Consider the following 14521-nt stretch of genomic DNA (forward strand, 5'->3'; position numbering starts at 1 on the left):
GAAACTAGAGAATTATACTCCAGCTAGACTAGGAGTCCATGCACACAATTCAAGGAATCTAACTTGATATCTTTAAATTGTGCCCTCTATAGTTATTGTGATGGTGAACATTCATTATTTTGGCTTTATAATCCTAACGTTTGGATTTCAAGGTTACTACAGATTGCTGCTATATAAATAATACTATACCCATATTGCTGCTATGTTTACAGTATAATTTTTGTTCTAAACTGCTGCTAGTGTACAGTGTTTTTTTGTTGTTTATTTTATTATTATTTTCTGTCATGCTATATGTTTGCTTATAGACTCTTCTTAACTCACAACGATGTTGTCGGGTGCCATGTCGCAAGAACCTCCCTAAAACATTCTGAGAACATGTGGGAAACGATTTCGTATTATAGCCAAAACAAAACCTTCATGGAACGTTGCTATTTTAGCAATGTGGAATCAAACTCTTTGAAGAACACTCAAATAACCTACTGAAATAAATACATATTTCAGAACTTTGATAAATTGTTTCCATTAGCACGTTACGTAAATGCCCATATCAGTAAAAACAATTCTCAAAAAGGAAATATGAATATGTAGAGGTAGCTACCTCTAAATAGCTAACTCATTTTTTTATTCAAGAAAAACTGTTTTAAACTATTCGTTACAAGACAGTCTTGTGACACAATACCAATTCACAATGAGGGCAAGTTCGGACAGGCGGCAGAGGCGATTAAGGTCATAGACTTTTAATGGGAGTGAGCGGCGGGCGGCAAAACGCAAGGGGTTCTGGCATGCCGCCCAATACGGTGCTCAAGCCCGTGAGCGGGGCAGCTTCTTGTGCGCGCCGGCTGGTGGGTTGAAGCGCCAAAACATAAAATTCGTTGAACTCTTGAGCAGCCGCCGCGCTTGTCGGCCAATTAACAGAGTTAATCTTGTCAATCAACAAGTCATGAAGCATATCAAAAATAATTTGAAGAAAAACGTTTTGGAAACATTTAGAGTATCGGCATACATTCCATGATCGTTTCAACGTTGTAACCTTCAGAGAACATTCCCTGAATATTCATCTTTCAGTGAACGTTCCCACAACTGAAACGTTTGCAGAACGATTTGGGAACAAACAATAGCCTATTATATACCGCATGTTCAGAACAGTGCATGCAGTACATTTGCCTATGTATATATCTATATATAATTCTTCTAGGCAAAATGTGAAAGAGCAGGAATTCACTCAAAATATGTTTTTGTATTTTATCTAGGTTTTCCTCAAGGACACCAATAAGTTGATCTACAGTGGTAAAGCACTGTAGATCAACTTATTGGCGTCCTTGAGGAAAACCTAGATAAAATACAAAAACATATTTTGAGTGAATTCCTGCTCTTTCACATTACTATTCACAGTACTATTTACAGTTACAAATGTATGCGGCAGTCCTGTGGGGGGCGAAAATGCCTTGTTGATGCTAGAGGTCAGAGGAGAATGGGCCGACTGATTCAAGCTGATAGAAGAGCAACTTTGACTGAAATAACCACTCGTTACAACCGAGGTATGCAGCAAAGCATTTGTGAAGCCACAACACGCACAACAAGCTTACAAAAATTGGACAGTTGAAGACTGGAAGAATGTTTCCTGGTCTGATGAGTCTCGATTTCTGTTGAGACATTCATTTGGTAGAGTCAGAATTTGGCGTAAACAGAATGAGAACATGGATCCATCATGCCTTGTTACCACTGTGCAGGCTGGTGGTGGTGGTGTAATGGTGTGGGGGATGTTTTCTTGGCACACTTTAGGCCCCTTAGTGCCAATTGGGCATCGTTTAAATGCCACGGCCTACCTGAGCATTGTTTCTGACCATGTCCATCCCTTTATGACCACCATGTACCCATCCTCTTATGGCTACTTCCAGCAGGATAATGCACCATGTCACAAAGCTCGAATCATTTCAAATTGGTTTCTTGAACATGACAATGAGTTCACTGTACTGAAATGGCCCCCACAGTCACCAGATCTCAACCCAATAGAGCATCTTTGGGATGTGGTGGAACGGGAGCTTCGTGCCCTGGATGCGCATCCCACAAATCTCCATCAACCGCAAGATGCTATCCTATCAATATGGGCCTACATTTTTTATAAAAAATACTTTTTATTTTCTCTTTTGGATACAAAATAAGCTACGCATAGAATACTTAAAAAAAAAAAAATCCATGTCTTATGGATGATTTTGTAGAATCTGCTTTCATGCACAATTCATTGTCTTATCAAATAATTTCCCACTAAAAGCTACATAGATCCTACAAAACAAATGATGTACTGTATGAAAAATGAAAATGTATTGCATAAATTATCTTGCATGCACTAACAAAAAGTTGAATAAAATGAATGCCTTTAGACCAGTGGCGTCGTTAGCCCTGGGTGCCCGGGGCTATAGCCCCTGATCTTTTAGGAATAGGCCCGGATCTCAAATGGACCAAAAAATTATAAGAGCACCTGATATATGCTCGCGCTTTATGACAATGTAGACGTCGCTAGCGTGTACATCGAAATTTTCCGCATGTACATTCAAAACACTATACTTTCTGTCGCGGGGGGGAATCCTAGCGACGCCGCTTTAGACCAGAACAAAAATGTAGTGACCTAATTAGAATACAGGAAATAAGGTATTTTGCTTGCACCCATCTGACATTGTTCATCTATGGGCTTTGTCACAGGGGGGATCAGACACAGGATGAGTGGTTATTTCCTGGAGGCCTTTGTTGATAAAGAAAACAAAGAACAATGATCAACTCCTAGGTATATCTGGTAGGAAGGCAATGCTCATTGTCCTGTGCTTCCGAATGTGGCTGCTCTGTGGGTAAAGCTGTGGTCATAGCATTGGCTGCCTCAGCACTGTCTTTCTTGTTAGGTTCCTTTGACTCACAGGCAGGGCAGTTTTTGTGCCTTAAAGGGCAATTTTAGGCTTCCCCTGATGAGGATGGATTGTTTGTAGGTGTCCCTCTTCAGGATTTGACAGCTGAGCAACGTTCAACAACCGTCGGCTTCTGCAGGTCCGGACCCTGTGGTCCTCATGGTGGTGTTGTTTCAACTGATGTAGTAAAAGCTGCAGTCGCTTCACAGCTTGATGATTACATCCCTTAATGATGATGGATTTTAGGATGCACCAAAATGTATTGTGAATAAATGTTGAGAAACATGACCATTTCACTATTACAATAGATATGTTTTACTCCAGCTGGAATGGAACAGGATAGGTGGGTGGGAGGCTGGAAAATCAATGAATGAAGAAGAAAAGGAAGGGGGATGCAATGTCTGAATGCCCATTTAAGCATGTTGATTGATTGTTTGGTAGAAGAAGGGCTATGACAGATGATTAAGGTATGCTAAGCAGAAAATAAAGGAAATACTAAGGGAGAATGTTCGGTGAAGAGTGGAGCAGAACTGGCACCACACATTTAATACATTTTCAGAAATGGTAAAGCAACTTACAAGGCCATCAAAAGTGTCTCACTCATGCAGAGTAAAGGAACATGATGTAAAGGATTCACAACAAATCTGCAAGCGGAATTGCAGTTAAGCGATCATTAGGCACATTTTTTTTTTGCTTCATTAGGCAATTATTTTTGCAATTTGTTTTGCAAGTATGATTTACTGATTGATGGAGATTGGAGACAAAAAAAACCTCTATAAACATAAAAGCATAGATAATGCATTATTGCTGAAATAAACGTATGAATATAAATTGTTCAGGTATTGCCATAGGTAATGAAAGGTGAAGTTGAAAGCAAAAGGCCCTCTAATATTGAAAGTAACTTCCATTTTTGTCCAGAAATTAGATTATTTATGTAATATATCTAATACAGGCAATATTTGCAAGGAATATGCAGGTCACCTCTATGAATTCCAATGTGCACAATTCTTATCTTTCAAATAACTCTCCTTCCCTCCCTTCTCATTTAAGGATTCTCCAGTTGGATTTCCTCCTCCTCCTCCTCCTCCGGTATCATGTTTCCCACATCTTGATAGGGCTCATGCACCAGAGAACGCTGGACCTGATCATATGCAGAGCAGCATTCCTCCAGATTTAGACCCTGCATATGGATTCATTTTAGAAAGGTTATGATAGGTCAACTTCCTCTCCCTTTCTTTTGGGACTTTTGATTGTCTGACATTTAGAGGTGAAAAAAAGTGACAGAGATAGATCAAAGATCTTATCCCCTCACAGAGTCCTACCTCATAGATATTTTCCTCTTTGAGCTTTCTGTTCTTCTGTTCAATGGATTTATTTGACTATAAAAGGAGAGGATGCTGATGACATGTCATTATAAAACTCTTAGGAAATGGTGTGTAAACTCCTACTGTAATCAGCAAGATTAGTATGCAGTTAAGGCCAAAAGTATACCCATGCCAAAAGTCTGAGCCAAAGTGAATTATTATTTGACCAATAGGTTTCTTCTGGCTGGAAATTAAATAAACAAGTGACAAAACACGGTAAGACATTGTGCTGGGGATAAAAATGAATAACGTATTTATTTCGGTTTTTAGCCATGACTTGCAGTTGACTAGTAACTGACTAGAGAACTACTGCTGTTCAGCTGTTCGCAATTTATAGGTGATGAATAATGTTGGACATGGCATTTTTCTTGAAAATGTGAAAAAAAGTTACATTATTCATTTGTATCTCCGGCAATATTTGTCTTACCATGTTTTGTCACTTGTTTGTCATTTCCAGACAGAAGAAACCTATTGGTAAAAAAATATGCTTTTCAGAATTAGGCATGGGCATGAATACTTTTGGGTATAATGGTACATATACAGTGGGGAGAACAAGTATTTCATACACTGCCGATTTTGCAGGTTTTCCTACTTACAAAGCATGTAGAGGTCTGTAATTGTTATCATAGGTACACTTAAACTGTGAGAGATGGAATCTAAAACAAAAATCCAGAAAAATCACATTGTATGATTTTTAAATAATTAATTTGCATTTTATTGCATGACATAAGTATTTGATCATCTAACAACCAGTAAGAATTCAGGCTCTCGCAGACCTGTTAGTTTTTCTTTAAGAAGCCCTCCTGTTCTCCACTCATTACCTGTATTAACTGCACCTGTTTGAACTCGTTAACCTGTATAAAAGACACCTGTCCACACACTCAATCAAACAGACTCCAACCTCTCCACAATGGCCAAGACCGGACAGCTGTGTTAGGACATCAGGGATAGAATTGTAGACCTGCACAAGGCTGGAATGGGCTACAGGACAATAGGCAAGTAGCTTGGTGAGAAGGCAACAACTGTTGGCGCAATTATTAGAAAATAGAAGAAGTTCAAGATGACGGTCAATCTCCCTTGGTCTGGGGCTCCATGCAAGATCTCACCTCGTGGGGCATCAATGATCATGAGGAAGGTGAGGGATCAGCCCAGAACTACACGGCAGGACCTGGTCAATGACCTGAAGAGAGCTGGGACCACAGTCTCAAAGAAAACCATTAGTAACACACTACGCCGTCATGGATTCAAATCCTGCAGCGCACGCAAGATCCCCCTGCTCAAGCCAGCGCATGTCCAGGCCTCTCTGAAGTTTGCCAATGACCATCTAGATAATCCAGAGGAGGAATGGGAGATGGTAATGGGGTCTGATGAGACAAAAATAGAGCTTTTTGGTCTAAACTCCACTCGCCGTGTTTGGAGGAAGAAGAAGGATGAGTACAACCCCAAGAACACCATCCCAACCATGAAGCATGGAGGTGGAAACATCATTCTTTGGGGATGCTTTTCTGCAAAGGGGACAGGACGACTGCACCGTATTGAGGAGAGGATGGATGGGGCCATATATCGCAAGATCTTGGCCAACAACCTCCTTCCCTCAGTAAGAGCATTGAAAATGGGTCGTGGCTGGGTCTTCCAGCATGACAACGACCCGAAACACACAGCCAGGGCAACTAAGGAGTGGCTCCGTAAGAAGCATCTCAAGGTCCTGGAGTGGCCTAGCCAGTCTCCAGACCTGAACCCAATAGAAAATCTTTGGAGGGAGCTGAAAGTCTGTATTGCCCAGCGACAGCCCCGAAACCTGAAGAATCTGGAGGAGGTCTGTATGGAGGAGTGGGCCAGAATCCCTGCTGCAGAGAACTACAGGAAACATATGATCTCTGTAATTGCAAACAAAGGTTTCTGTACCAAATATTAAGTTCTGCTTTTCTGATGTATCAAATACTTATGTTGTGCAATAAAATGCTAATTAATTACTTGTGATTTTCTGGATTTTTGTTTTAGATTCCGTCACTCACAGTTGAAGAGTACATATGATACAATTCTTTTACATGCTTTGTAATAGGTAAAACTACCAAAATCAGCAGTGTATCAAATACTTGTTCTCCCCACTGTAAACTAGACTTTTTGGTTAAATATGTAGTCTAAGACATTTGCTATTAAAAAAAATATTTAATTAAAAACTATCCATTTTGGACTGGATGTATAATATGTTATTGTATTTGCATAATCTATAAGCAGAATCCCTATCAAACCTCAGTTAGCCATAATATTGTATAATATGTTGTTTGTATGTGCATAATTTATAAGCAGTTCTATCTTGTGAAGCTTTGCCCATAGGGGCTTTGCTCCTATTGGTTTACCCCTCTGCCAATAGGCAGTCACTGAAAATGTAATTATGTAAATCACACCTCTCATGGCTATAAAAGAGGTTGTCACACTCTGCTCAGTTTCCCTTTTTTGCAGTCTATGGTGATTTCTACTAAGCCAAGGATGGCTTCACCATCTTCGACCGCTGGAGTGGTCCCTGCTAGCCCGGCGCCCCGGCCACCGATTTCCCTGTTGGCATGCCGGTGTTGCGAGTTCAACATGGCAGGCGATGTGCGTGTTTGGGACCGCTGCGTGCTCGCAACGGTGCCAAAGAAGAGCCTGTGTGCACAGCCTGCGCTGTCCTCCCTTTACAGGTGCCTGCGCCGGAGGAGGGGGATGATTTCTTTGAGGCCGCCTGCTGGACACGGGTGCTCCGCTCGACGCCGACTGTGGCTGTCGGAGGTCTCTTCTATGCGCAAGTACGCCCTTCATGACCCAAGTCTCACCTCACCTTCACCAGGCTGGAGACGCTGGAAGGCTGGAGACACTGGAGGCCACCCTGGCTACTTCCCTGGTCCAGGGCCTGAGTACCTGGAGCGACAAGCACCTGGCCCTGCCATCCATGAAGGACCGCATCTCCGCCAGCCTGGTGGAAAAGCAGTACGTCCTATCGGTGCAGTCCCTGGCGGCCTGCAACAACGTGGGCTTCCTGGCGGCGGCCGTGGCCGGGATTACCAAGGGTTGCACCTCGTTATCCCCGGCTGAGGTGAGTGAGGTGGCTAGGGCTTCGGGGCCATCCTCAAGCTCACCCAGGCTTACTCCCTCTCGGCCGGCCGGGTGATGGCCACGTCAGTGGTTCAGGTGAGGCACCTGTTATGAGGTCAGCTGTACTTGGCTGCAACACCTGCTGCAGCGTCTATCTCCATGGTAACAGCTGTAACCAACAGGGAGATGGACAGCTCTGTGGATGCATCTTCCTTTCCCTTTTGGTTTGGCCCCGCCTTGGGCTGTTTGCAGACCCCCCCCCCCTCCCGAATGGGTTGGTGCCAAGTGCGCATTCGTTTGGGGCTGTTTATCAGTGCACAAACGTATGGGCCAATGGTTGAGCAGGATGGAAGCTGCTCGGTGGCGTGGTTTGTATTCCGTGCCTGAGCCGTCCTGTTGGGCACTTGTCTCGTTAGTGAGGTTGGTGACCGGCATGAAGTACATCTTGGGGTCACTCGCTTTGCCCTAAACCAATAGGAGCGAAGCCCCTATGGGCAAAGCTTCACGACATAGAGCGCTAGTTACTTTCATAACTCCAGTTTTATGAGTGGAGAGTCGCCCATTGGATTCATACCCTGACCGGTCTCTGACTCAGAGTGTGACAACCTCTTTTATAGCCATGGGACAGATGGCCATGAGAGGTGTGATTTGCATATTAAAATTGTTTGTGACTGCCTATTGGCAGAGGGGTAAACCAATAGGAGTGAAGCTTATAAAACAGGAGTTACGAAAATAACTATTGAATCACTATCAAACCTCAGTTAGCCATAAAATTCTAAATTTTTGTAAGTGGTAAGTGATATTGAGGACATGGGGAACACATTGACTCATACATGACATCACAAGTAGAAGATAAGAAGAAAAAGCAGGGGGAGAGGTACCGCTGCTTGTCTGTCTGACCTTACAGAGCATCATGCAACCAGGAAAAATCACCCCCAACATCAGGAACACACCCTCAGCGGTGAGGATGCTGTTCTTGGCACCCTCGCTGATGTCCAGAGTTTTTGCCACCTTCCCTGATCAGGTAGAGAACAGTCAAAGTTGAAACACAAGTCATGGACACAACCAACATCTGTCATGGGAGAGAAACAAAACAGATCACTAGAATTCCAGAGCAGTGTTTCCAGTGATTTGTTTGCAAAAACATTAAATACTTGTAAGCCACTTAATTTAAAGTATGTTTTAATTCAATCTAACAATGGCCTGTAGGTTTGGTTGAAGATAAAAAGTGTTTTACCTCTGCCTACTACATTTCTAAATACCCACTATAACTGCTCAGAAACATAAGAACGTTTGGAGATCTTACTTTGCATGAGGAAGGAAGAGGGGAACTGACCTCACGCAGGAACAAAGACTCACTTTTAGAAAGTATGTTTAAGGTACCATGCTCTATTAGATGTTTCTTTTACTCAAATGTACTTGCGCTGAAGGACTAACCCGACAGTCTTCAGTTGCTGTTGAATTGTATTCCGTTTTTGGCTTCCGGCAGACTATTTTGTTTTTGGTCAAGCTAATTAGTAAAAAACAATAGTGTTATACTAGCAGTGCTAAACGGAATTAGTTTAGATGCATTTGTAAATTAATTACAAGAGGAGGGGAGTAGAAAAATAATTTTGTCAAGTCATGAAGAGAGACTAGAATATGGTATTAAGCAGAATGGAGAAAGACGGAGGACAACAGTTATAGCTAAATTACACAGAGTATTATAGAACACAATGCCCCTGTTGTCACACAGTTTCCCTGAAAAACAATCAATAAAACAATTTTGTTAAACATTTGAACATTAGTACAGTAATTCAAAGTAAACTGTGGGATTACTGAACAACGTAACCATTCACTAACTCACTTGAATCTGGGGTGCTATAATAGGATTGCAATCTGCCCTGATCTGCTTGCATTACACAAACCCAACTTTCGGGTCAGCCGATTGTCACAAGACATTCGCATTACAAAAAACGACCTACTGTGAACCACAGGGAACTGACACTGTCAAACACATGCCCACGCACCCACCAGACCTAATGTAGAACCGTGTGCAGACTGAGGCATCTGAAGCAAGCGATCACTCACTGTAGACTTGCAGGTAGGTGCCGTGGGTCCACACAGCTTCCTTCAGGTAGCTGCCATTGAGGACACACTGGTAGAACCCAGTGTCAATCATATTGACATTCTGCAAAATTAATGAGTGACACATGACCCCATTGGCGGTGCTATTATTCACAGTCACATTCATTGTTTTGCTGTCCTTGCGGTTTTTATTTGGGGGTGTGACAACCCAGCTGACATCCAAGGAAACATCTGTTGCTTTGTAGCAGCATTTGAGGTAGGCATCAAGAGAGAGTGCCACCCTCAGAAACGGCCTGTCTCCCTCCAGTTCCACTTTGATTTTGCTGGACCCATTGGTGGCACCTACTAGAAGGCAGAGAAACAGTAGCATGAGGTTTACCCATCAACACCGATCGAAGGACAGCATTGAAAATATGGATATAAAGAAACTGTACAAAGGCAGCATATAAGTAGAAAGTGTTCACAATGAGAACCTTGGTTAAACCTTTGATAAAGTATAACATTGATTAATTATTTCAAGACATTATGAGGGTTAGGGTAGATTCCAGTGTGCTATAGATGATAACACAACCATCTGTTCTGAGAGGAAATGGGCTTCATTAGAGCAGAACCAACACATTAATGCACAGCATTCGTACATTGCATCTCAGAGTGGGTTCACTTCCAAAAATGCTTATTTGATCAATAAAACAAGGGGGTGTGGTAAATGACAAATACCACACACCCTTGTGTGGTGTGTGTGGTCCAGGACTAAACAGTATGTCCAGGCACTCTGTAATGTGTTGTGCCCAAGAATAGCTTGTAGCAGTATGCTGTCCATATACCACACCCTGTGGTGCCTTGCCACCAGAATTGGGGAGTAACTGATTACAAAAAACTGTAACTGTAATCTGTTACGTTACCAACAAAATTATTGTAATCGGTTTACAGATACTTTTGAAAAAATGTATTATTACTTCTTGGAATAATTCAAATGAAAAAGAACACCTGCGCAAAATAATTATGACACCTTGTATGTTTGATTTGTTTATTTAATGTTTAAAAAAACCCAAATAAAAATTATGCGCCTCAGTCATGTGTGATCATCCTGCGCGCTAAGGTGGGCGTGCCTAATCAGATTAATGAAAGCTAGTTTAATTTTCTCTGGGTTTTGGTTGGTTAAATAGAGTATATCTACGCCGATCAATATAACACTTGATTTAGTTATATACTCTCAATGCATCTTTCCCAGAACAATGATAGGCAATAGGCCTATGTTAAATCTTTTTCAGACAGCAACTATTTGTTAGATAGCTGTAACATGGTGATATTCATCACGATATTTGAGGAGAAAAGGTGTGTCGGGAAGCACTCTGCCTAAGCATGATGATTTGTATTTTATGCAGCCACCTCAACTTAATACAGGTAGGGCATGTGATTCTGCTTGCTTTGCATCTCAGAAAATTGCGTTCATTGGTTATGGCTACTGACAACATTGCATTTAAGCTAAGAGTGCAGGTGTATATAATCACAGTGTTTCTTTAATTAGCCTTTTGAAAATCCATCGCGGGTCGCCCTCATAATCGCAGGTTACGTTCGCACGGGTAAAACATATAGTGTGTGCGTGTTCATTCTTGATTGCGAACGTGCATTCGTGTGCCTGGGGTTTCGGCATCGTTTTGACAATGTTGGTGGTTGTGGAGCAAAACATCAGACTACTGTAATTTTGTGTATGCGCGAAAAAATATGAATAACTCGATTTTCTATTTAAAATATTGTCAATACCATTTGAGAATTTTTTTCAAAGATGTTTTGAAGCAATAAAAATCATGAATAAAACACAAATAACAGAACAGGTTAACACATCCTTAGAGTGTGGGTTAAATTCAGATAAAAAGTCAGATTATGGAAGGGTTATTGGAATAATTGGAATGACTGAATATCTGACAGACATTTAGCGTGTATTGTAGAGATGATCATATTGAAGGAAAAAGCAATGGTTTAGAAACCCTTTCCAACATAAACCATAAGGTAAAATGCTAATTCAGTTTTTTGCCAGCTATGTAAATGTAACAGAGTTAGAATTAAGTTCTATATATTACACAACATTTTTGTGAGGGTTACCCATGTTATAATATTTATTGCTTACTGTAATTGAATCGGTTAGTCAATATGCCCCGCCTCCTTGTCCTAACTGTATACATATATACAGTGGGGAGAACAAGTATTTGATACACTGCCAATTTTGCAGGTTTTCCCACTTAAAGCATGTAGAAGTCAAATTTTTAATCATAGGCACTCTTCAACTGAGTGACAGTATCTAAAACAAAAATCCAGAAAATCACATTGTATGATTTTTAAGTAATTAATTAGCATTTTATTGCACAACATAAGTATTTGATACATCAGAAAAGCAGAACTTAATATTTGGTACAGAAACCTTTGTTTGCAATTACAGAGATCATATGTTCCCTGTAGTTCTTGACCAGGTTTGCACACACTGCAACAGGGATTTTGGCCCACTCCTCAATACAGACCTTCTCCAGGTCCTTCAGGTTTCGGGGCTGTCGCTGGGCAATACGGACTTTCAGCTCCCTCCAAAGATTTTCTATTGGATTCAGGTCTGGAGACTGGCTAGGCCACTCCAGGACCTTGAGATGCTTCTTACGGAGCCACTCCTTAGTTGCCCTGGCTGTGTGTTTCGGGTTGTTGTCATGCTGGAAGACCCAGCCACGACCCATCTTCAATGCTCTTACTGAGGGAAGGAGGTTGTTGGCCAATCCATCCATCCTCCCCTCAATACGGTGCAGTCGTCCTGTCCCCTTTGCAGAAAAGCATCCCCAAAGAATGATGTTTCCACCTCCATGCTTCATGGTTGGGATGGTGTTCTTGGGGTTGTACTCATCCTTCTTCTTCCTCCAAACATGGCAAATGGAGTTTAGACCGAAAAGCTCTATTTTTGTCTCATCAGACCACATGACCTCCTCCTATTCCTCCTCTGGATCATCCAGATGGTCATTGGCAAACTTCAGAGAGGCCTGGACATGCGCTGGCTTGAGCAGGGGGATCTTGCGTGCGCTGCAGGATTTGAATCCATGACGGCGTAGTGTGTTACTAATGGTTTTCTTTGAGACTGTGGTCCCAGCTCTCTTCAGGTCATTGACCAGGTCCTGCCGTGTAGTTCCCTCACCTTCCTCATTATCATTGATGCCCCACAAGGTAAGATCTTGCATGGAGCCCCAGACCGAGGGAGATTGAACTTCTTCCATTTTCTAATAATTGCGTCAACAGTTGTTGCCTTCTCACCAAGCTGCTTTCCCATCCCAGCCTTGTGCTGGTCTACAATTTTATCCCTGATGTCTTTACACAGCTCTCTGGTCTTGGCCATTGTGGAGAGGTTGGAGTCTGTTTGATTTTGTGTGGGGACAGGTGTTTTTTATACAGGTAATGAGTTCAAACAGGTGCAGTTAATACAGGTAATGAGTGAAGAACAGGAGGGCTTCTTAAAGAAAAGCAGAAAAAAAAAGTGTGAGAGACGGAATTCTTACTGGTTGGTAGGTGATCAAATACTAATTATTTATTATTTTCTGGATTTTTTTAGATTCCGTCTCTCACAGTTGCAGAGTACCTATGATAAAAATTACAGACCTCTACATGCTTTGTAAGTAGGAAAACCTGCAAAATCGGCAGTGTATCAAATACATGTTCTCCCCACTGTATCTTCAGCTGTCATTTCCTCTTTCCTAGATCTGTGGAAGAGGTATGTCCTGTTCAGTGGTCTATATGAATATCCACATCCATCTAACATTGTAAACTACACATTTCTTTAATATGCATCATATTGTGATAAATGTATTGTACATATGTGCAGAGGTGTTTAAATTTCCTGATGACGATTACATTTGCAGACAATTGTTAGCATACAGTAGCTGGTTATGAGCGGGATCCGGTTAAACTAGCAAATTATGGCATATTACTCCCCAAGAAAAACGTGTTTGTTACTATCAGGTATGTAATATTTCTATTTTTCCTGTTTTTAATATCTGTGGAAGTGTGAGGTTGGGAGTGCAAATGTGGCATATAACTCAACATGAAAAACCTGTTTTCATTACCATTATAAATAAACCAACCGAGCCATCCTCTGAGTTATTTATGGATTTGGAAAGTAATCAGATTACGGAGTTTGAGTTATCAATACTGATTAATATTACTGATCAATCACTGATTACAGATGTGGACAGGTAACTTGTAACAGATTACATTTAAAAAGTAACCTACCCAGCCCTGAGTGTCACTTACTAATAAACCGTGACGCGTTGTGCCTAAGAACAGCTCTTAGGTGAGGTATATTTTGACCATTTGCAATGGCTTACATGTACCATGGCTATCAGCCAATTAGCATTCAGGATTCAAAACATTTGGTTCATAATGTCAGAATGTAATTTGAAGGCATACATGTTTACAACAGCCATACCTCTACAATTATAAATCTAATTAGATTATAGGCAGCCAAGTCATGGCAAAATGCATTGTTATAAGGGCTGAAATAAGCTGAAATTACAATACTCATACATTAAATTTAATGGTTATAAATTAAGAAAAGAAAAAGTAAATTAAGAAAATCAACTTCTAGCAGTGAGTGAACACATTTCCATACTAAATAAATAATATATATATATATATATATACACATACACACACACATATACACACACATACACATATATACATATACACACACATACATATACATATACATATACATATACATATACATATATATATATATATATATATATATATATATATATATATATATATATATATATATATATATTCATTCATCTTTATATTTTTTTAAATCCAGTCAACTAAACATGAATATACACTGAATGGCTGAACCACCCTGCAAGATCAATTTGTATAGTTTAGCAGCCCATTACTCACCAGCACAGAAACATAGAAACAAGATTGTTAATGCCTCCATCTTTACTGACAGAATATATTTTTCACCAATAGCAGAAAATGCGCTGATGTTTTGAGAGTTGTCTTTTGTCACAGCTTTAACTTCTACCCAGTTGTCTTGTGAACAATTGTACTTCCTCTTTTCTGTTTGTCTCCCTGAATCAGGATACACACTTG

The 14521-nt window shown here is 40.9% G+C and overlaps 1 protein-coding gene across 2 annotated transcripts; it reads right to left on the reverse strand.

Annotated features, from left to right (window-relative positions):
• Window positions 1-3408: 3408 nt before the first annotated feature.
• On the reverse strand, window positions 3409-14506 carry cd79a (CD79a molecule, immunoglobulin-associated alpha). Of its 2 annotated transcripts, none has more exons than XM_010894123.5 (5): window positions 14327-14506; window positions 9404-9742; window positions 8234-8349; window positions 4220-4276; window positions 3409-4077 (listed from the first exon to the last, which is right to left on the reverse strand). In XM_010894123.5, the coding sequence occupies exons 1-5, from the start codon at window positions 14364-14366 to the stop codon at window positions 3943-3945; spliced, it is 687 nt and encodes a 228-aa protein (XP_010892425.1). In that variant the 5' UTR covers window positions 14367-14506; the 3' UTR covers window positions 3409-3942.
• Window positions 14507-14521: the final 15 nt, after the last annotated feature.

This window comes from Esox lucius, chromosome 20, assembly GCF_011004845.1.
Source record: "Esox lucius isolate fEsoLuc1 chromosome 20, fEsoLuc1.pri, whole genome shotgun sequence".
NCBI lineage: Eukaryota > Metazoa > Chordata > Actinopteri > Esociformes > Esocidae > Esox > Esox lucius.

Excerpts from the sequence above, each read along its gene's own strand:
- cd79a (XM_010894123.5), bottom strand. The coding sequence starts at position 14,366 with ATGGAGGCATTAACAATCTTGTTTCTATGTTTCTGTGCTG. Across the intron at positions 8,350-9,403 it reads CACCTACCTGCAAGTCTACA|GGAAGGTGGCAAAAACTCTG; the intron begins GTGAGTGATCGC and ends CTACCTGATCAG. Across the intron at positions 4,078-4,219 it reads AAGAGGAAAATATCTATGAG|GGTCTAAATCTGGAGGAATG; the intron begins GTAGGACTCTGT and ends ATCCATATGCAG.